The sequence below is a fragment of the Acipenser ruthenus genome, chromosome 1, assembly GCF_902713425.1.
Source record: "Acipenser ruthenus chromosome 1, fAciRut3.2 maternal haplotype, whole genome shotgun sequence".
Lineage (NCBI taxonomy): Eukaryota > Metazoa > Chordata > Actinopteri > Acipenseriformes > Acipenseridae > Acipenser > Acipenser ruthenus.
Genome location: NC_081189.1, coordinates 320,403 through 345,000, shown reverse-complemented (window position 1 = coordinate 345,000; position 24,598 = coordinate 320,403). Strand labels below are relative to the sequence as shown.

Here is a 24,598-nt window from a genome sequence, read left to right as displayed (position 1 = left end):
AATAAATAATAATAATAATAATAATAAATAATGTAACAGTGTAGCTACTGTGTGATTAATGTAAACTGTAATGGACCTCCTCCTAGTGGCTGACGAGTTAATAACACTGACCTCAGAATAACACACCTTCTTACCTCTCAAGGGCAGAGCTTGCTGTTTAATTGCATGGTAAGATGTTCATTGTTGAACTGTATGCTTATCAGCTGGCGTTCAGCCCTTGCTTTTCCATTCAATTCAAAAGGCTCAAATGCCAGTTCATTACAAAGTTTATGAAACGTTTCTTATTTTCTAGAAATGCACCCTTGACATTGTCTTAGAACAATGATTGGGTCTCAATAATGGAAATGCCAGAGTCACAAGGTTCTCAGAGCCAGGTCAGGGGAGGGGGCTGGTACTGTCTTTCTCTAATTGGGATGCAGGCTGGGGGAGAGGTGTTGTGAATAATATTCCAGACTAAAGGACAATGCATTTTTCCACACTCCATTACTGCTAAGTCCCTGCTCCTTTCCTCAGCAATGCATTTCTCTGCTCGGATATCAATTTGTTTCAATGTGACCCCTGTCAGATCAGGCTTCCCCTGAGAGCGCTAATACGGAGATTGCTTCAATATGCAGGCTGGTGAGAGAGACAGCGAGCTGTGATTCCCTTCATCTGTTCTAAATGAGAGCTTATGTTGTACAAACTCTGGAACTCCAGTCAACAGATTACCACTACCTCCTAAGCCATTTGCATAGAGAAAATACAAATACTTTCTGAATCTAACTTCACATGACAAAACAATATAGTGGCGGTCAGCCTCTCACCACAACAGTGCGAGAATTTATTTTTCTGTACATCACATTTTATGTTATTTTACAAAAGAGAGGTTTTACAGAATTTACAGGGGCCGACTGGGCAACCTTTGTGGACCCAAAGGGTTCAGCAGACCCCAGTTTGAGAGCCACTGCTCTTCTTGTATTCTGCTGCAATGCCACGTCCTTGGTTGAGTGACGCTTGACAGGTGCTCGCTGCAATCTCAGAGGAAGAAGACCCCTGACAGCTTTGATCGCACGCCTTACCAATCTTTTGGTGTCCGGCGCACGCTGTTTAAGATGTTGTTTAGGACATGGAGGAGCAGTGTGTCTGCTGCTGCCGTTGTCATGGTGATCGTGACCCTGTGTGTCGTGCTTACCTGTGCCAGGATGATGGAGCCCTCCACTGTGGATCCCATCACTGCATTCAGCGCCTGGAAGAACTTCTGGATAGAAAGCTCAAACTCTGCTTCCTCCTTCCCTTCGTACAGCCTGACAGACACACAAATACAACCAGTGAGTTGGAGGGGAGGAGCTATTCCATAGCAATAATGGTATTCTACACTTCTTAACAAACTCACAGTCGGAGATTGCAGTCCTTACTATGCAAAGACACAGCACACTTACAAGAAGGCTGCTTTCAAAGACCCAGGTTAGCACAAATCTTTTTTTACTGTCCTCCTTTCTTTTTCTGATGTTTTATTTGTTTGGTTTTTAATGGAGATTACTGCAGTTACTCAAATGTTGCGCCTAAATCATGTTCATATACTCTTGTGTGTTGTAGCAGCTCTTCAGCACTAGTTGCCAGGTTCTAGCAAAGTACCCATTCGGGTTTCATGGCCAGTGTCATCCAGTGTATGCTTGTGTATACCTGCTCTGACCTGTCCACTAGCTGCTGCTGGCCCTTACACTTTGCTGATCATGCCTGCATGGACATCTCTACGGTGAAAGCCAATTGAGCTGCTGCAGAATTCAGATCAAAGGGCTTTATAGCAGAGTCAAATAAATAAATAAACCAGCACAATATTTAACTGCAAAAAACCCCAATCACTGTAAATATCACAGAGAGGTCAGAGCATAGCACAACATATTTAAGCTTCAGAATGTATGTACTCTATAGCACATACAACTGTTTACATTGTTTGTCGTGGGTTTTTTTTCTATTAACACAATATCAATCAGTATTCTGCGCACCCCGATTGCTGCCTCCCACAACTTCATTTCAGAGTCATTAATGCAACATGGACTGAACAATAAACAAATGGTTCTCTTTTCTTGTTGCATTGCTTCAGAAGAACTTCAGACAGTTCTGTTTGTGACCTTTTCATAATAGTTTTTAGTGACTGTCGATGCTGCTATCAGGATAATCTCAGCGTCATCCTGATTCTTTTGATATTTTTCACTCGGGAGCTCCGGCAGAGAAATGTTCTCTTGTGAGCGCCATGATGTATCCAGTTTATTCTGCCACAATGCAACAATGCTGGTGGTGGATTGGACAAACAGAAAACGAGCACTGCTGCAGGAGGGAGTGTGATTGGACACACTGTGACGTTCACAAGAGAAATTAGGGAGTGTGATTGGACACACTGTGACATTCACAAGAGAAATTAGGGAGTGTGATTGGACACACTGTGACGTTCACAAGAGAAATTAGGGAGTGTGATTGGACACACTGTGACGTTCACAAGAGAAATTAGGGAGTGTGATTGGACACACTGTGACGTTCACAAAAGAAAGAAGGGAGCATGATTGGACACACTGTGATGTCCACAAGAGAGAGCCTCTTTCTCCTGGTGAATGCTCCTGAGTAAAATGCTGAGAAATGCAATCCCCATCTGATTTATGCCCTTTATGATGTTTGATTTTTAAAAAAAAATTGAACGGACAACACAGGGTAGAATGTGTTTCTTGGAAGCTTCAGGGTGACATAAAGCTGTTATTGTAGTTTTTATTTATTGTTCCGTTTTCAGTGTTGTACAGCTGAAGGGGAGATCATCCTACGCAACTGGCAATGAAGTGGCCCTGCACTTCTCTTAAAGTAATGCTGGTCTTTACAAGGTATAATTAAATGAAATTCAACGATCACTGGGTGTAAACTAGAAAGCCTCTTCCATCATGCTCAAGTAAATCGGTTTGAAATGCAATTTCCAAAAAACTACGATTCTCATCAATTTTCCTCTGGTCCTGAAAACATCATTATTTAGCCTGTTTCCTCCACCTCACATGCTCACCTGTGTCGAACGGCTTAAATAATAAGCACTTAAAGTTCTATTATTTTATCTTCTACAGTAGCACCTTACTCTTAGAGTCCCACAGTGCTAACCACTGGACCACACTGCCTCCAAGTCCCTCAACTCTAACCCCTAGATCACACTGCCTCCCTCCCAGTCACTCAGCTCTAACCACTGGACCACACTGCCTCCCAGTCCCTCAACTCTAACCCTTAGATCACACTGCCTCCCTCCCAGTCACTCAGCTCTAACCACTGGACTACACTGCCTCCCAGTCCCTCAACTCTAACCCTTAGATCACACTGCCTCCCTCCCAGTCACTCAGCTCTAACTACTGGACCACACTGCCTCCCAGTCCCTCAACTCTAACCCTTAGATCACACTGCCTCCCTCCCAGTCACTCAGCTCTAACCACTGGACCACACTGCCTCCCAGTCGCTACATCTTTGTCCCTTAGCTAAAATACACAAACAGTCATAAGACACCAGTCTCTCATTTCTGTCAGTATTGTCAATGTTGGCAAGATGCTCTGGCTGCAAACCTCATTAGTGACCTGTGATCCCTCTTTAGAGCTGCAAGGAGGCCATGGGCTCCCAATTACTATCATCATGTGAATCCAGGCTCTGAGGTCACATCATAAACCATGCAACTCAGATTGGCAGCGTCTGAGCAACTAACCTTTCTCTTAATCCTATGAATATATGTATTTATTTGAGTAGTTATTTATGAAATTGCCAGGATCCCAACATATAAGATTTGTGACCCAGCCCTACATCACCTTGGATTCTGATTTATTTAAAGACTTCTGCAGCACAGTATAGCTTAACCACGCCCCCCACGGAGCAGCATGTGTGCAGCATGTGTCCAGCAGGGGTAATGAGCCAGGTCAGGTGAGGATTGAGGTTATCGGCACACATACTTCAGTGATGGAACTGAAGGGAGGGGAGGCTGTCAGGAGTGATAGAGGAGGACAGGAGGAACAGGGTGAGATTGGCAGGGAGGCTGTCAGGAGTGATAGAAGAGGACAGGAGGAACCGGGTGAGATTGGGGCGAGGCTGTCAGGAATGATAGAGGAGGACAGGAGGAACAGGGTGAGATTGGCGGGGAGGCTGTCAGGAGTGATCAGGGAGAGCAGGATGAAGATCCGCTGCAGCTAGAGCTGCCAGAAGCGGGCGAGCAGACCGGGCCAGCTGGTCAGGCAGCAGAAAACAATGACGGAGATACTGCTGTCAGGTGAGAGTTAATTGTGGTTCAGAAAAAAAAGGAAACAAACTTAGTAAAGATGGTGGACAAGGTGAAAGCGTGTCGGAGCAGAGCTCTGGGGCTTTCTCCTCGGATCGAGGGCTGGCTCAACACACTCCCTCTGAAGGGAGGCATGTGATGAGCCATCGCTCTAATAACAGTGTGGGGGTAGCGGTGCTCTTTCGACCTGGAATGGACAGTAATATTTTAGAAGTTAAAGAGATCATTAGAGGGTGAATGATGAGAGTAAGAGCTGAAATAGGAAGGAGTATTTATGTTTTTATTAATGTTTATGCTCCTAATATTGGAAGAGATAGGGTTTTGTTCTTGAACATTTTAAAGGAACATCTAACAATTGATGGTGATATTCTAATACTAAAGGTGATTTTCATTACACAGTTGATTGTAATATTGATCGGAATAGTTTTGAGCCTCATCCTCCTTCAGTGACGGAGTTGGCTGCTATTTTAATATCCAATGCCTCGGTTGACGCCTGGAGGTGTCTGCATCCCACCACTCGTCAGTACACATGGTCCCATAATATCTGTCAGCATGTAGTGAGAGCTAGGTTAGATAGGACACATGTACCCCGGTGTCATTTAAATAAATGTACTAAAGCAACAATAATACCAAATAACTGATCCTCACTGTTTATTAATCACAGTAATTAAAAACAGGGAAATACATAGTGCATCATATTGGCATTTAAATGTTAAATTATTACAAAAGGTTCAATTCACAATTTCATGATTTTTGGAAAAAATGGAAAGAACAGAAAAATATGAAACTTAAGGCAGTGGTGGGGCTAGGGTTAAGGTTTGGGGGATCAGCAGAGCTTGGATATAAAACTGTGCTTCCAGGAGTTAAATGATGCTGTTAGAAGCTGGGACAGATGGATTGTCGGTGGAGTTCTATCAACACTTTTGGAAAGATCTGGGGTGTGACCTGTCTCTGTAGTTACAAGAAAGCCTGCAGGACAGGCAGTTACCGCTCAGCTGTCGGAGGGCTGTAATTAGTTTGTTGCCAAAGAAAGGGGATTTGTGTTTAAATCAAAAACTGGAGACCAGTGTCACTTTTATGCTCTGACCTGAAAATATATTCAAAATGTTTGGCAATGAGATTGAAGAACTGTATCAACAAGATCATTCACCCAGATCAGAGTTATTGTATACCCGTTTGCAAAAAGTGGAGATTTTAATGTGGGTTTGGTTTCCTAGATCAGGAAAAAGCCTTTGATCGCGTTGACCATCGCTATCTTTTATAAGTCTGGAAGCCTTCGGGTTTATAAAATATATTTATAAAACTTGTAACTTGTAAGAAGTGTTCCGTCAATAAAGAACTGTTAAAAGTCTCTCTCTCTCTCTCTCTGCCTGCCCACAACGTCCTCCTCTCCTGGGCAGGTCCGATGTCTATGCTATGCCAGCATATTAATATATGACAAGGTCTGTGACACCTGATGTGTTTCAGTATGAGGAACTCTTCCCATCTAGACCAGAACCAGAACAGCATGAGCAGAAGGTGCAGAGGTGATTCTATATCTTTGTTAAAAAGGCCTGGGTACTGAGGTTAGCACTTCAAAATAATGCCAGGGAGAAATGACACACAGGTAACCCCAAGACCACACTGGTTCTTGAAAAGTATCCTTCTATTCAAGTGCTACTTTATCAGCTCATGTTTTAAGGCACCCTGGGAAGTAAGAACCTCCCTGTGATGATGACAATGAAGGCTGTGTGGTCCAGTGGTTAAAGAAATGGGCTTGTAACCCGCAGGTCCCTGGTTCAAATCCCACCTCAGCCACTGACTCATTGTGTGTCTCTGAGCAAGTCACTTAACCTCCTTGTGCTCCATCTTTCGGGTGAGACGTATTTGTAAGTGACTCTGCAGCTGATGCATAGTTCACACACCCTAGCCTCTGTAAGTCGCCTTGGATAAAGGCGTCTGCTAAATAAACTAATAATAATAATAATAAGGCACATAAAGGAGAATGGAGACTCACTTGGCGAAGAGGCTGCGCGAGCGCACGATGAACTTGAAGATGTACTCCAGCCCCTTGAAGGTGACCATCATCTTCTCGTTGGGCTCCTCTTTGCTGCTTTGCTCCAGGTAGCTCGTCAGAACCACAATCAGCTTCCTGGAACACAGCAGGGTGATCGGTCAACAAGGCAAATACATTCAAACAGCCATGAATTGATAAAACCATTTTTCTTTGCATAACTTTTATACTTTCATGTTAAATATTAGAAATGTATGTAAACTCTATTATAATTGCATCATAACATTATGTGACCATTGTATTACACAGAAAGCAAAATGGTTTTCTCCCTTAATATCTGGAGAAGGGAATGGATTAAGCTTGAGCATAGTCCAGAATTTCAAGTATGTAAAAAGTGCTATTAATTATCACTATGGTACATTCATTTTCAATAATATTTCTTTATAAATGTCCCAATAAATGTGGATATATAAAAAAAGGACAAAAGTGCTAAACTGACAAAACAAAACATCATTTTTGTTGTGGATGAAGGCTATGTACTCTCAGGTTCCTTTGTAAATGCAGAACAGAGCTGTGAGATCACATTGCACATGATGGGCAAAAGGCAGACACGACGTCTGCAGAGATACTTTATCATTATTATGTATTTCTTAACAGATGCCCTTATCCAGGGAGACTTACAATTGTTACAAGATATCACATTATTTACATACAATTACATTATTTTTACATACACTTACATTATTTTTTACACATTATTTTTACATACAATTACCCATTTATACAGCTGGGTTTTTACTGGACCAATCTAGGTAAAGTACCTTGCTCAAGGGCACAGCAGCAGTGTCCCCACTTGGGACTGAACCCACGACCCTCCGGTCCAGAGTCCAGAGCCCTAACCACTACTCCACACTGCTGCCCTTTTCTGCATTTCACAAAGGTAATGTGTGTCTTATCATCACTGATTGAAGGGCAACAGTTGCATGTTTTTGCAAATGCCAAACATTCTGGATGAGAGCCATTGCTGCCGGTGCTGTAGGCATTCCTGATCTTCTTTGAATGAGTAGTGTGACTGGTGCCTTGCCCAACATCTCTATGAAACGTATGCCAGCATTCCACATTGCTTTGATATCATTGTATGCCGACACATCAGTTGCATTGTAGAATATGGCCAGTGGCCAGCGGGCAGTTGTCAACTCCCCCTTTGGAGGAATGGTAGTCACGTCTGGCTTCATGTCATCCCTGGTACACATTATCGCATCCCTGTTCATCACAACAGCATTTTGCTTTTATTTTTGACAGCCCACATTGATTCATATGTGGAGATGCTGCCCATGTTATTATTATTATTATTATTTATTTCTTAGCAGACGCCCTTATCCAGGGCGACTTACAATTGTTATAAGATATCACATTACACATTATACAGATATCACATTATTTTTACATACAATTACCCATTTATACAGTTGGGTTTTTACTGGAACAATCTAGGTAAAGTACCTTGCTCAAGGGTACAGCAGCAGTGTCCCCCACTGGGGATTGAACCAACGACCCTCCGGTCAAGAGTCCAGAGCCCTAACCACTACTCCACACTGCTGCCCTTCCATCTTGAATGTTTGACGTTCACATTAGAAGCAATAGGCAGGTGGGGAGAGTTTGATTCTCCGCCTCTTCCCTTTGATGTTGAAGGAGAAGCCATGGCACATTCATGTCAGCACCTTTAGACTCCTTAAAGGATGACTCAGGGTAATCATGACCATCATCATTATTGTCTTCAGTTTCTGACACATCCTCTTCCACTTCACTGTCTCTGTCCAGCTCTGCTAAAATGTCTGTGTCTGGTAACCACTTGTCACTGCTCATTTTTAACCTCTTTACCAGAGAGATGCCTTGTATGAGTCTCTACTAACCTCTTTACCAGAGAGATGCCTTGTATGAGTCTCTACTAACCTCTTTACCAGAGAGATGCCTTGTATGAGTCTCTACTAACCTCTTTACCAGAGAGATGCCTTGTATGAGTCTCTACTAACCTCTGCCTTGCAGAGATTTGTATAAACGTGTTAATAAACATCTCTCCAGACAGGTGCAGCCATTTCCAGACATCATTACAATAATAATAATAATAATAATAATAATAATAATAATAATAATAATAATAATAATAATAATAATAATAGACCTAGTAAAAGCATTTGATTTTCTTCATGAATACCTCATGAAGAGATAATTACCTCTGGTCATACTGAACCAAGGCATTATGTTTGTATACAGATCAGTTCTAAAAAAAAAAATAAACATTTAAAAGTTTTTATTTTCTGTTTATTAGTTTGTGACCCCAACCTAGGAAAAGTAACACTTAAGGTCAACAGATCCGACACATAATAGGAGGGTTGAGCATGTTAGAGCAAAACAGCACTCAGCTATAAATGTAATCATATAGAAAACACTTTGGGATTTGGAAACACTACATGTAGCAGCTGGAGGGGTTTATTGTAAGAAGTGTGCTCTGGACATGTACTGCTTAAGAGTTCTCCTTTAATTCAGTGTGTTTTGTACCACTTGGCTGGAACAGCATCTGCATTTTAAACTCATCTGTGCCTAACTGTTTGTGTTCCGTGTGTGACAAGCTGCCTCTGCTGCTGAATGGCTGGGATGTGTTTTCAGTGCTGCTGACCTCAGAGCTCACAGAGTTGGCTCTTTCAACTCTATAGAAAAGACGGCCAGGCAGGACAAAGCTGATCGTCCAACCAGCATCTTAACAAGTTACTGTTTTTTTTTTTTTTCATGAACGGAAGGATTTCAGGATTTCATATCTCCAAGATGTCATGGGATACAAGCAGCAACAAAAATAGATGTTATAGATATGTTGAATAGACCCGAATATTCTTTCTAAGAAAAAAGGAAACTGCTTCACTGAATTTCCTTTTATGTATGAACCATGAATAAAAAATAAAGGGCTTCTTATATAAAGGATCACACAACAGCACTAGCCTTGTCCAGGGCCCTCACAGTGCAGCTAATGTTGCCATTAGTGAACAGGGGGAGCAAGATGACAGCAGGTTTGTTTTTCTGTGAACTCTCACTGAGAATTACATCTTACTTCCAGGAAGCACCAACTGACTGTGGCAGCAGCACTTACAAATGGGTTCATCAACACTTCAATGACGACAGTGAACAAGAAATTCAATTAAGATCACAAATGGACTGAATGACAAACATGGCAGAGTGAAATAAAGCAGTTTGAAGAGTCTGAGTTGTGAGCGTGGTGTATCGACAGATTCAAGCTGCTGTGTGTCTCTCGGTCATGTGGCTTCAATTCGTTTGAGCCTCTGCAAAGCACACCTGGACTGCTATGTCACTGCCTGACAGGCCCCTGATGCTTTCACCATGGCTGAGCAGTACTTCTACAAAAATGTGATCCATCATGTTCACCTTTGCTTCAGCATGACTTCAGTCTGCTTTTACTATTCTTTACTGCACTTTCCATGGTATTCAACAGTCATTGTTTTAATGGACTTGGACCTGCCACATGCCTCTTGTAAGGATCTGCTGGGAAGGTACACCAGCATCCATAACTCAACACAGAGGAAGAGACTTGGGATCCAACCCTGGTCGTCTAGTTTTAAATCTACATCTGCCCACTGAGCAAAAGGAGCACAGGTGTGATTTTGTATTACTCTGTCAGTGAGCAACTGAAGAGAGTTCATCACAATATGAGACTTGCTACATAGCATAAGAATGAGCCGAAAACTTCAAGTCAGGTCTTAAAAGTTCCTGATGATCCAGCATTAGCATCATGGCTAGTTAACCCATACCATACACTCACCACTCTGTGTAATGTGCCTCCTACTCTCTGTCCTAAGTCTGTCTCCACTTCATTTCCTACTGTGGCCTCTGGTCCTGGTTTCTATAATGCACTTAAAAGTATTGGCTATAGGGTTAACTATGTCAAGTCCTTTCAGGATGTTATAGACTTCAGTCAAGTCCCCATTATTCTTCTTTGCTCAAGGCTAACTTTAAATAAGATCTTTCATACAAACAGAGGCACAATTTATATCAGATAAATGCTTCCAAAAAACATGCGTTAGGATTAGTCTTTGTTTGTAAAATTGTATATGACTGTACAGTTGAGAGTAGACAGAATATTCTTAATGTATATAATATAAAAGAGTGAAGTAGATTAAAACATGCATTTATGAATCCTTGATAGCAATTACCATTTTTGCCACAATTCAAATGTTAAAGGAACTGTGAATAAGCCTTAAGAAATGTTTCAATAATACAGAAGCCTGCACTCAATTGAGTCAGCTCAGGGACACTGCCATGCTGGAAAGCAGCGAGAAACAGCTCAATACCCTGTAACATTTAAAATGAATTCCATATGCAGGAGTAATTAGAAAAACTAATGGGTTTTATTCCCCTGTCCTTCTGGCATGATGGCTGGACTCATTATTCTACAGGTACACATTTACAATGCACCATTCAGGTCAGGTTCACATTGAGAATTAGTCACCTTGGTCTGTATGTGCAACTGTCACAATGCATGGAGCTTTATTATGGTCTCTACAGCATAATGCCCAGCAATACCTCTTTTAAACATAAAGTCCTGCATCAAAGAGAGACTGCTAACCTGACACCTGCACTGGAGTGACTGGACACGACTGCCGCAGCGCTAGGAGCTGCACACACACACACACACACACACTGCACCAGACAGCTCCTCACGGTGCTCTAGACAGATTATCCCCTGACTGTTGAAACTGAACGCAGCCATTAATGAACTGCTATCCAATTACTGAAAGAAGTCATCCAATTACTACTAGAATTATTCTATCCAGGCTTGGGTTCATCCCTCAGCATTGAAATCATGTCTTGGTTTGTACTACCTCTTCCTGTGATACATAGTTTATCCAATTTGTGTTCAACAGAAAAGCTGAATAATACAGACTGGCACCAGTCAGGCATTGGTCCGCCTGATTCTCACCATGACCCCTGACCTCAATGAAATGGAATACAGGTCTGTGGGAGGGTACGCATTTGTTTTTCTTTTGAAACATATGGCAGGGCTGGGGTTAGAATCCTCTCCCTGCTAAAGCATGTGTGGCATGTGGCCTGCAGGTGCTAATTGAGGCACTGCTGATCAAGGACACTGGTCACGTGCTATACAAGAGGAGCTGGCTAGCAGCTCCACACTAGGAGTTTGTTCAGAGAGCAGCAGGTGGCGCTCTCTCTTCTGCACCGGGACAGCCTTTGCTTGGGTGCATGCTTATTTGGGTTTAGTTTTGATTTCTTTGTTTGCTAAAATAAAAGCATTCAGAAAAAGTGCTGAAAATGCAATCTCCTGCTTCTGCTATCCTACCGCTAGCCTTGACCGAAACGCTACCCTTCCACAAGGTCATATAATACACCTGCAAAGAGCACATTTCAGCTGTGCTTTGATCACACTTCAGTTTAAGGATTCACCTATAAATGTGTTATTAAACATGCATTAACATTTATCATTGATTTATTATTGACAAGGGGTAACAATTTACTACAATACAATTGTAATGGCATATTACTAGCCTAAAGCTTCTCGTCAAGTGGCAGTATAGAGTAATCATTTCTTTAAAATGTCTTTGTTACATGTTTTGTTTATAACACTGCTGCACATCTGTTAATAATAACTATAGGGTGATTCTTTAACTAACACGTCCCAAAGCGATAGTATGCAAATCATATATATCGTGCCAAATCACTTTTTTTAATAACATTTGTTTTTATATTATTTTTCTACACTTATGTGTATACATTTCATATGTTTGTGCTTGTTCTCTAATTTTTAGTTTTGTTTCATAGTTTGTTTTGTGAAAACGTAACATTAGTGTAATATTTCTATGTGGTGTGGTATATCATGGATCCTGGCCTTGACACTGACCTCGACAAGCCCCAGCCTAATAAAAAACAAAACAAAAAAACACACAACCTAAATTCTCAGACAAAGCAAAACAACAAACGTCAGTTATTATCATAACTCTGGTACCCTGAAATAGAAATGTAACCATTACCGCCTGGTACTGATATACCAAAGCTGCTCAACGGCACAAACAGAATGCGCTCACAGATCTCAGCGTCATTTTTCCTTCAAGCCTGCTGCAATCATGGACGCAGCGACCTTGAAGGTTAATGGTTACATTTCTATTTCAGGGAACCAGGGTTATGATAATAACCTAACGTTCCCTTTCAAGTATGAAATGTAACCATTACCATGTGGGTGAGTGTACCAAAGCCGTCGCAAGGCAATATTGCAGAACGACTGGAAAGCTACAAGGCTAAGCCGAGAGGCTGCCCTGTGCGTTATCATATGGAACCCCAGTAGCTAGGGTGAAAAAATTGAGGGAGATACTCACCTCTATGCTTGTGTTGTAAGGGTCGACTGGGATGCCGTCCTTGACACTCCAGTTCCAAAACCAGGGTTTTGAGGATCCATGACATTTAACCTGTAGAACCTAGTGAAGGTATAGAGAGTAGCCCACACTGCTGCCTTGCAGATGTCCTTGACAGATGCACCCTGGAATAAAGCCCACAAAGTTATCATGCCCCTAGTGGAATGGGCACTGAGCTTTTCTGGAGGGGGCAAGTTGGCCAGCTCATAGGCAGCCCTGAACGTGTCTGCTATCCACTTCGACAGCTGCTGCTTAGACAGGGCTTTACCATGGGACTTTGCCCATAGCAGACAAAAAATTGTTCAGACTGCCTCCAACTTTTCGTCCTGTCAACATAGCACGCCAGGGCCTGCACTAAGCAGAGTGTATGGAGCTGCCACTCTCTGTCAGATTGGAAAGGAGGTGGATGGAAAGCCTCTAATTCCACAGACATGGAATGCCAAGATCATCCTCTGCAAAAAGGTATTGGGAACGCGTGGACAGAGCTCTGGTATTTTTCATGGTGTCAATAACCCTATTAGAAAGCCCCAGACAGCTCAAATTCAGCCATTCAGAGGCCAGACCCAGAGCTGCAGGCTTGATGGGTCGGGATGCCATAAGGTCCCCCGTGCCTGACTGAGCAGGTCGCTGCGCTTCGGCAGGAGCTGCATCACGGTTGAGAAGCAGAGTCTCCTGAGCCAATAAGGGACTTCTAGGAGCACCTTGTACCGGTCCTGTCTGATTTTCTCCAGACACAGCGGAAGCAGGGCGAGCGGTGGGAAGGCATAAAACAGTGATCTCTTGCAAAAAATTCTGCAAGGCCAGGTAGACTGCCTGCAGCTCTAAAACACTGATGTGGAGACCCTGCCAAGAGGCGTTCCACACATCTTGCGCACCCCGGCCATTCCCCACAGCGACCCAGCCCAGGCTGGACGTGTCCATGACAATCTCTCTTCTGGTGACATTGCCTGACGCCACGCCTAGGCATAGATGGGCCAGCTGTTTCCACCCAGAGCGTGCCTTTAGACAGTGATGAGAGCCTGTCAACTGGAGGCTGTGGTTCAATGCGGGCTGAAAAACCCTGCTGTTGAACCAGGCCTGCAGGGGGCCCATGTGACGGAGACCCAATGGAAGGGTCTGGGAAGCTGCTGCCATCAGGCCCATGTTTCTGGAACGTCACTACCTTTAGCACTCTGCTGAGCTGAAAGAGCTCAAAGCAGACGGCTATTCTCTGCATTCTGCCGTCTGACAGAGTGGACAGCATGGCCCTGGAGTCCAAGCACCTGGAGTCTAAGAACCTGGAGACTAGGGCTGGTCTTGAACATCACCTCTGGCAGTGGCTGCAGCCAGCTGTGCCAGTCTTTGAGGTTGCTGGGGCCTAGGGTGCCAGTTTGCCGCTGGTTTACACACTGGAGGGGGTCGCTTGGGAAGCGGGCGAACCAGCTCCTTCGTGGATTCCCGCACGCGGTGAGAGTGCTGTAGCATCTCGTCCACTGCCGGACCAAACGTATGCCCTGGTGTGATCTGGGCGTCTAACAACGCGTGCCTGGGAAAGTCAAAGCTGCCTATGTGCAGCTACCAGTGCAGCCAGGTTCCTACCCACAGCCTGTCCGCTCAGCTTGGACACATGGAGCAGGTTCTTGTTGCTTTCCAATCAGGTCAGTCTTGAGAACAACAGTGGCACAGAGATCTGTGAGCGCAGTCCTTTTGTGCCCTAGGGGGCGGGCCATGACTGCGTCACAGGCTCTACGAGCAGCTTTGGTATATCAGTATTCAGGTTTCGGGTCTTTAGGAGGTAAATACCCAGACGGTAATGGTTACATTTCTATTTCAGGGTACCAGGGTTATGATAATAACCTGACATTTGTTGTTTTGCTTTGAGAATTTAGGTTGTGTGTTTTTTTGTTTTGTTTTTTACTAGGCTGGAGCTTGTCGAGGTCAGTGTCAAGGCCAGGATCCATGATAAAACCACATCACATAGAAATATTACGCTAATGTTACGTTTTCACAAAACAAACTATGAAACAAAACTAAAAATTAGAGAAAGGACAAGCACAAACACAATATAAAATTATATACACACATATTATAAAAACAAATGTTATTGAAAAAAGTGATTTGGCACAATATATATGATTTGCATACTTTTATTTTAATATCACTTTGGGACACGTTATGGAAATGGTTACAATTCAAACTTCGAAGGGAACTTCAGGCTTTTTTTCTCAAAACCGTATGTGTGACTAAAATAGAATGTGCGAAAGCATCATGAAATAGAAACCTCAGGGAGGTTTGATGGTCCAGGGGGCAGGAAGGCTAGTTAGGATGGGATGCATCTTAAAGACAGGGAATATGTGATCAGCTTCATTCGTCAGCCAGTGACAGCCAGCCTGGCCAGCAGAGGCTGCTTCAGGTAGCTGCCTGCCTGCCTGCCTGCCACCACAGACCACAGGAGTCTGAGGAGATATACGTCAGAAACCATCAAGTGCCTTGTTACCAGCTCAGCATCGGACGAGGTGAAAAACACAGCAGCTACAGTAACAAAATCTGCTGACCTGAACCGAAAATGTTATGTATGTAAAGATAAAAATCAGACATCTACAAATGAATGACCCACAACACTTCTATCCTGATCCACATAGATCTAGATTGTGCTCAATAACTTATTTGATCAAACCCCCCTGTAAAGATTGTGCCCGTGCTGCCTGATCAAAATGAAAACAGTATGTTAAATACTTTAAAATAAATGAACCATAAGAGTGAGAAACAATATGCCAGCAAAAGCATTTGAAAAACCTTGCTTTTCCTTTAGTAACAAAATATATTGTCAATTATTTTAAAACTAGCAAGTCTCCTTTTTTTGACTTTGACTTGTGATACAATTATAACTGTACTTCCTAGATCTCTCTGCACATTGTGTGGGTTGTCAGACCCACTCTACTAACATCTTGCAGACTGCAGAATAAGCCACTCACACCTTGTGGAGAGGTCAGGGCAATGCACTGAGTTAAAAGTGTAGTCTGACAACGCTTGTGGTAAAGATGTGTACAGAGCAGTTCTGAAGACAAAAAAATGTAATATTCACACCATGCTGAATAATGTACTGTAACGTGTTCCAAAGATATAAGCTTCATTTGCTATGAGCCTGAATACAATAATCACATGCATCTGACAGGCATCCCCTGCTTGAAATGATTAGAGACATATTACATTAAAAAAAATAACAAAAAGAATGACTAGAAACAGGAAGACAGCTGCTAGTTTCAAACTGTTACAATCACTTCAAAATATAGGTGGGTCTTTGCTCTTCCAGCAGCGGTGTGTGCTGGAGACACTGAGCAAGTGAAAAGTACAGGGGGGATTATCAGGTCACCCCAAATGTGTTGTATGAGAGTAACCATGAACTCCAAGAACCCCACTGTTATGCTGGACCAAGGGGAAGGTCAGTGTTTGGCTGTTGATAACTTGATGAAAAGTGACACAAGCAGAGAAAACATAAATTTGTGAAGTCCCCTGTGTATAAAAACCTCTGAGACCTGCTTGAACAGATTTCTTTTTTATAACCATGACAAGGTCTTCATTTAGCACTGTAATGATCCTTCCCCAGTGATATTCCTATCTGTTCACATTATTCTCCCCACAATAGATTCTCTGATTATGTTCCCTCATTGCAGAGGCTCCCCACAGCAGCTCGGTAGACATCCTCGGATCCCAAAGCCAAGCGCCTCTTTACACCCAGGAGCTCCACAGTGGATGTCAGTAAATTACCGGCCCTTGGATAACAAAGCCAAGCGCCTCTTTACACCCAGGAGCTCCACAGTGGATGTCAGTGAATTACCAGCCTTGGATAACAAAGCCAAGCGCCTCTTTACACCCAGGAGCTCCACAGTGGATGTCAGTGAATTACCAGCCTTGGATAACAAAGCCAAGCGCCTCTTTACACCCAGGAGCTCCACAGTGGATGTCAGTGAATTACCAGCCCTGGATAACAAAGCCAAACGCCTCTTTACACCCAGGAGCTCCACAGTGGATGTCAGTGAATTACCAGCCTTGGATAACAAAGCCAAGCGCCTCTTTACACCCAGGAGCTCCACAGTGGATGTCAGTGAATTACCAGCCTTGGATAACAAAGCCAAGCGCCTCTTTACACCCAGGAGCTCCACAGTGGATGTCAGTAAATTACCAGCCCTGGATAACAAAGCCAAGCGCCTCTTTACACCCAGGAGCTCCACAGTGGATGTCAGTAAATTACCAGCCCTGGATAACAAAGCCAAACGCCTCTTTACACCCAGGAGCTCCACAGTGGATGTCAGTAAATTACCAGCCCTGGATAACAAAGCCAAATGCCTCTTTACACCCAGGAGCTCCACAGTGGATGTCAGTAAATTACCAGCCCTGGATAACAAAGCCAAACGCCTCTTTACACCCAGGAGCTCCACAGTGGATGTCAGTAAATTACCAGCCCTGGATAACAAAGCCAAGCGCCTCTTTACACCCAGGAGCTCCACAGTGGATGTCAGTAAATTACCGGCCCTTGGATAACAAAGCCATGTAGGTCTGCATGAGTTCACCGGCCACCTGGCCAGTAGGGGCCACTGTAGCATGGCGAGGTGAAGCAGTACCTATTGATTTTGCTTCCCAAACCCACGGGAAAGCTAGGCTAAAGCAATGCTTTCTGTGGGATCCCCAGTTAAGTGGGCACAGCCAGGACGCAGAGCTGCACTGCCCTGCCTGCATGCCCTGCTCAGCACTCTCACTAGAGGAACCCGTGCATGGGGCTGCAGGTTTGTAATGATAGGGAGAAGGACTGGGGACTCCGTGGATTCATCGCTGGTTAAATAAATAAACAGCTGCATTGCTATTTCTAATCCGCTGTGCTCAGCCGGTTGGGTCTGTGTTTTGAGGCGTGGCCCTGGTGGAAACATACTTGTAAGCAAGGGTGGCGCTGAAGTGCAGGCAGATGTAGGCCTCCAGGACCGCATTGAAGTGCTGGAACTTCTTATCAGCAATCAGGTTGATGATAAAAACCTGGAGGGAAAAAAGAAGAAAGACGTTATCTCTTTAAACACTTCATTCCTTCATTTACACCATCACATTCCTATTCTCATACAGTGTCTACTGACCTGAAAAACATCCAGCACTTAAGAAATATCTTCTTACCATCCCTTACAACCTGTGATTAGGTTTGCAAGAGCTGGTGTACAAGCATAAAACATGAAGCCACAGAGAGTAGGAGAGTGGAGCGGGTATGGAAACAGCACAGGCATGTTATTGATGCTGAATCACTGGGATCCTTCAAGACCCAACTGGACAAAGTTTTAAAATCAATCAGCGAGTATACTGTAGGAACCGATGAGCAATAATCTGCAGAATGGCTTCTTATGTTCTAAACTAAGCAGATTCCTTAGGGGGTTTAGTAAAACCAGTGTATTACTGTCCATTTGTTATTATAGCATCCATGGGTCAGATCAGCTAAATCAGGCTGTAGCTTCTGCTACAGAACCTTCACGTACCTCTTTCACACAACTGCACTCTAGTTACAGGCACAGAAAGCTGCTTTTTTGCTGTATACTAAAGCCTTTATCTATTCACAAAGTTGAACTCAGATACACAATAAGAAGCTTGTTCTTAACAATGCTTTGACATAATTGTATATCCAGCTGGTTTCTAAAATGAAAGTCTATATTCCATCCATAAGGCTGCTGTTCATGCTCCACGCACAGAGATTTAATGTAAATGTATAATGTGTTATTTACAGGGACCAGGCACCTACTGGGATTGTGGGATTTAGAATTTAGAAAGCAAAGACTCTGGTGAGTATGTAATTAATGTGGTTTATGTAAAGCATGAAAGCTAACATGGAATTATCGGAGCGGAGTGATGTGCACAGATAATGTGTTGTTTTTTCTCTCCACTCGGCCGCAGGCATAAGCCTCCTGTCTGCAGAGCGCACTGCCATATATTACCTCATGTCTCCAGAGCGCACTGCCATATATTACCTCATGTCTGCAGAGAGCACTGCCATATATTACCTCATGTCTCCAGAGCGCACTGCCATATATTACCTCATGTCTGCAGAGTGCACTGCCATATATTACCTCATGTCTGCAGAGCGCACTGCCATATATTACCTCCTGTCTGCAGAGCGCACTGCCATATATTACCTCATGTCTCCAGAGCGCACTGCCATATATTACCTCATGTCTGCAGAGTGCACTGCCATATATTACCTCCTATCTGCAGAGCGCACTGCCATATATTACCTCATGTCTCCAGAGTGCACTGCCATATATTACCTCATGTCTGCAGAGTGCACTGCCATATATTACCTTGTGTCTGCAGAGCGCACTGCCATATATTACCTCATGTCTGCAGAGCGCACTGCCATATATTACCTCATGTCTCCAGAGCGCACTGCCATATATTACCTCATGTCTGCAGAGTGCACTGCCATATATTACCTCCTATCTGCAGAGCGCACTGCCATATATTACCTCATGTCTCCAGAGCGCACTGCCATATATTACCTCATGTCTGCAGAGTGCACTGCCATATATTACCTCCTATCTGCAGAGCGCACTGCCATATATTACCTCATGTCTCCAGAGCGCACTGCCATATATTACCTCATGTCTCCAGAGTGCACTGACATATATTACCTCGTGTCTGCAGAGCGCACTGCCATATATTACCTCATGTCTCCAGAGTGCACTGCCATATATTACCTCATGTCTGCAGAGTGCACTGCCATATATTACCTCATGTCTGCAGAGCGCACTGCCATATATTACCTCATGTCTCCAGAGTGCACTGCCATATATTACCTCGTGTCTGCAGAGCGCACTGCCATATATTACCTCATGTCTCCAGAGCGCACTGCCATATATTACCTCATGTCTGCAGAGTGCACTGCCATATATTACCTCATGTCTGCAGAGCGCACTGCCATATATTACCTCCTGTCTGCAGAGCGCACTGCCATATATTACCTCATGTCTGCAGAGTGCACTGCCATATATTACCTCCTATCTGCAGAGCGCACTGCCATATATTACCTCATGTCTCCAGAGTGCACTGCCATATATTACCTCATGTCTGCAGAGTGCACTGCCATATATTACCTTGTGTCTGCAGAGCGCACTGCCATAGATTACCTCATGTCTCCAGCGCGCACTGCCATATATTACCTCATGTCTGCAGAGCGCACTGCCATAGATTACCTCATGTCTCCAGAGCGCACTGCCATATATTACCTCATGTCTGCAGAGTGCACTGCCATATATTACCTCATGTCTGCAGAGTGCACTGCCATATATTACCTCATGTCTGCAGAGAGCACTGCCATATATTACCTCATGTCTGCAGAGAGCACTGCCATATATTACCTCATGTCTGCAGAGTGCACTGCCATATATTACCTCGTTTACAATGCCTCTCGATTTTTTACAATGCCTCTCGATTCTTTACCATCCCTCTCAATTCTTTACCACACCTCTCGATTCTTTACCATCCCTCTCGATTCTTTACCACACCTCTCGATTCTTTACCACACCTCTCGATTCTTTACCACACCTCTCGATTCTTTACCATCCCTCTCGATTCTTTACCATCCCTCTCGATTCTTTACCATCCTTCTCGATTCTTTACCATCCCTCTCGATTCTTTACCATCCCTCTCGATTCTTTACCATCCCTCTCGATTCTTTACCACACCTCTCGATTCTTTACCATCCCTCTCGATTCTTTACCACACCTCTCGATTCTTTACCATCCCTCTCGATTCTTTACCATCCTTCTCGATTCTTTACCATCCCTCTCGATTCTTTACCACACCTCTCGATTCTTTACCACACCTCTCGATTCTTTACCACACCTCTCGATTCTTTACCATCCCTCTCGATTCTTTACCATCCCTCTCGATTCTTTACCATCCCTCTCGATTCTTTACCATCCCTCTCGATTCTTTACCATCCCTCTCGATTCTTTACCATCCCTCTCGATTCTTTACCATCCTTCTCGATTCTTTACCATCCCTCTCGATTCTTTACCATCCCTCTCGATTCTTTACCATCCTTCTCGATTCTTTACCATCCCTCTCGATTCTTTACCATCCCTCTCGATTCTTTACCATCCCTCTCGATTCTTTACCATCCCTCTCGATTCTTTACCACACCTCTCGATTCTTTACCATCCCTCTCGATTCTTTACCATCCCTCTCGATTCTTTACCATCCCTCTCGATTCTTTACCATCCCTCTCGATTCTTTACCATCCTTCTCGATTCTTTACCACACCTCTCGATTCTTTACCACCCCTCTCGATTCTTTACCATCCCTCTCGATTCTTTACCATCCCTCTCGATTCTTTACCGCACCTCTCGATTCTTTACCGCACCTCTCGATTCTTTACCATCCCTCTCGATTCTTTACCATCCTTCTCGATTCTTTATCATCCCTCTCGATTCTTTACCATCCCTCTCGATTCTTTACCATCCCTCTCGATTCTTTACCATCCTTCTCGATTCTTTACCATCCCTCTCGATTCTTTACCATCCCTCTCGATTCCTTACCATCCTTCTCGATTCTTTACCACACCTCTCGATTCTTTACCACACCTCTCGATTCTTTACCACACCTCTCGATTCTTTACCACACCTCTCGATTCTTTACCACACCTCTCGATTCTTTACCACACCTCTCGATTCTTTACCATCCCAAAAAGTTGGATAAATGAATCTTGTTTTAAATTATACACTAGCTGTAACAATTGTTATATTCACACAATTACTGTTCTGAGATTCAGCTTTTATTAGGGAGCTCCCCTAAATCCCTTCTTTAGAAAGATACAGGGTATTAATGCATGTGACAGGGTAGCCATCTGCCATGTGGGTGCGTGCATTCGCTGCTGAGTGACAGGCAGGAGAGCGAGATGGAGGTTGAAGTTGAAACACTGAACAGGATTTATTTACATATCAACACACTGAACAGGATTTATTTACATATCTACACACTGAACAGGATTTATTTACATATCTACACACTGAACAGGATTTATTTACATATCAACACACTGAACAGCTCATGTGAAACTAACAGCAATGGTAGCGCACAGAGTACATACAACACAGTGTATGAAAACGTTGGTAGGATCTACAGTATCTGAAGGAATCCTGTCTGTTCAATAATAAACGAACGTTGCTGAAGAGGTTGATCATGGTGGATAAACGGTCAGGGTGGATGTGTGACGGGTGGAGACACGACGGATTACTGTAAGTTGGGGCTAAAGTTTTAAAAAGAGGATGGGGGGGCGGGTTGTAATTGTAAAACTAATACAAAAATGGAGTGCAAATTGAATTCCTCCTGGAATAATATTAGCAAGCGTCCTGTATTTGAAACCCTGTAACCTGGGGCACCAGCAGTATACATTCTACCAGTATGTCTCCGAAGCACAGAAAATGCCTTTCAAACATGGATTACTTTTCTGCATGTTCACCCTGTGCTTTACAATGTGTGTGTGTGTGTGTGTGTGTGTGTGTGTGTGTGTGTGTGTGTGTGCGCTTATGCTGGAGCTTATAAAATCAATTACTCCTAACCCCCAGTGGAAAAATGGAACAGCAATTACAAACCCCTGCTATTGATTTTACAAACAGTTTATTTTTCACAGAATGGGCTCTCTCAATTACCTTGTTTATATGCACAATCTAATAGGATTCAAATCCTCTGTCTATTCTGCATGCATACTGTTTATTCTGCATCCATTGTAACAAGGTGGACACCATAAGCGAGTGTCTTAACCACTGTGCAAAAGAGTGGGGCTCGTCTGCAGTCATGGGTTGGAAAGCTTTTATCCTCATCTCACTGACAGGGGACAAAATCCACAAAGGCAGTGTATCACACAACGCTACCCATTACACTCTGCCCCCCCTTTAACCTCATCTCACTGACAGGGGACAAAATCCACAAAGGCAGTGTATCACACAACGCTACCCATTACACTCTGCCCCCCCTTTAACCTCATCTCACTGACAAGGGACAAAATCCACAAAGGCAGTGTATCACACAACGCTACCCATTACACTCTGCCCCCCCTTTAACCTCAGCGATCGGCTGCAGCCAATCTACAAGAACAGATCATGGCACTAATGTAGCATATCCGTCTATTCTGCATGCATACAGGTTGTGAACTAGAATTGTGTCTGATTCCGATTGTGTCAGGTTCAGAAGCACTCATTGCACGACTCCTCTGAACCACACTGAGTTTGGCTTGTAAACTCTGTATATCTGTTTTCAAACACCAGAGGATCGATTCCCTGTGCATGGTAACGCAGTCCGTATCTCCCACTCGCTGCAGGATCCCGGAGGTGGTATGAGTGGACGGTCGGAGTCTGGATTACATTTTACTCAGCTCAGCTCATTGGCGCTGCAGGCCCGCAGGACACAGGTGTCATGGCAGGTCACCAGGGGTCATCCAATCCTGTCTGTCCTCATCTACACCTGGGGAAGTGGAGGGCAGCGGGTCCAGAGTGCAGACACACTGTGCAGAGACGCTGACACCACTGCAATCATCGGCCAGGATGAATGGCAGTGTCAATACACAAGCTGATTTACACATTTAACACGTTTCCTGATCTTACTTCCCAAACACACGGTGTGTTAACTTCACCCCACCCAGAGCGGTGGTTACTTCTGAAGTAACAGATTGAAATACATGTAAAGAAATGCTGATACTGAGCCTTTATAAATACTGCCATTTACAGTACATTACCCACAGAAAATACTGCACACGACCACAGTGTCCTTGAAAATAAATGTATCGGAAAACTACAAACCCCTTCCTTGAAGCTTGTCAAGGCAAATAATGCAGAATGGCATGACCACCTTGCTGTCTGGCTCGCAGAGTACAGCATACCGTCTTTATTTTACTAATTTGCACGTTCTGAGAATGCACCAAATCACAGTAAACAAATACAAAAATTTTTTTTTCAAAGAGATTATGATTTTACCTACTTTCCCAGTAAAATCCTAAGTTAAAGGGTTGCAGTACACTGCAGTAAACACATGAAAACTGCTCTTATGGTTCAGTAGCGACCCCTAACATTTGCAAAAAATATATATTTCAGGAAGGAAGAAGCAGGTTGACAACAGATTGCCTTTACCTCATAAGCAAGCTGGGGTTGTCACAATGGATTTGCAAAGCAGGAAATGAGAAGAAAGTTTGTATGCAGGCTTAGGCAAGGGGAAACCAGGGTTTACATACAGTATTACCATCATCAACCTGTCAGAAGCAATCAGACTTAACTTCAGAAAAACATCACTGAAGAATCTCAGCGCAAGACTGTCTGCTCTGCAGGAAAATGAATTGTGAGGTTCCATGTCTGAGCAGCGTTGTGTAGAATAATATTGAACTGAATAAGGAGTCCAGACATGGGGGGGGGGGATCAAGTCATGCAGGTCTGCAATAGGGTGGAGGGGGGGGGGGGGGTCAAGTCATGCAGGTCTGCAATTGGGTGGAGCGGGGAATCAAGTCATGCAGGTCTGCAATAGGGTGGAGGGGGGGTCAAGTCATGAAGGTCTGCAATTGAAATCAGGGCAGAAATACTGCACACTGCCCTGCAGTCTATCAGATTCGATTATCTTAAAGTAACAGGCCGCAGATTCTCATTGAAATCAGGGCAGGAATACTGCACACTACCCTGCAGTCTTTGATAGCTACAGGCCTGTAGAGCTCCGACTGGATTGAGAGACACTGAGTGGAACCTTAGAAAAAAGTTTCCCACAGTAAAAGCATAGCAAAGTATAACAAAGCCCTGTGAAAGCATGGCAAAACACAGGTACTGTAACCATTGTAAAGCATGGATAGAAAGACTCCTATTGCTTAGCATGTTCATCCATTCCAGGTTTTACTACGAGCTTGATTAGCCACGGTGTATAGAGAAT

At 43.7% G+C, this 24,598-nt stretch overlaps 1 protein-coding gene across 2 annotated transcripts in view; it reads right to left on the bottom strand.

The window, feature by feature from the left end:
- Nucleotides 1-24,598, bottom strand: part of LOC117973525 (dedicator of cytokinesis protein 2-like) — a 428,064-nt gene that overhangs the window by 339,184 nt on the left and 64,282 nt on the right. For both annotated transcript variants that reach the window (XM_059024351.1, XM_059024392.1), the window contains 3 exons: nt 17,592-17,692; nt 6,261-6,395; nt 1,172-1,283 (listed from right to left, as the gene is read on the bottom strand). In XM_059024351.1, the coding sequence (XP_058880334.1) occupies nt 1,172-1,283; nt 6,261-6,395; nt 17,592-17,692 (348 nt within the window). The remainder of the gene's footprint in view (nt 1-1,171; nt 1,284-6,260; nt 6,396-17,591; nt 17,693-24,598) is intronic.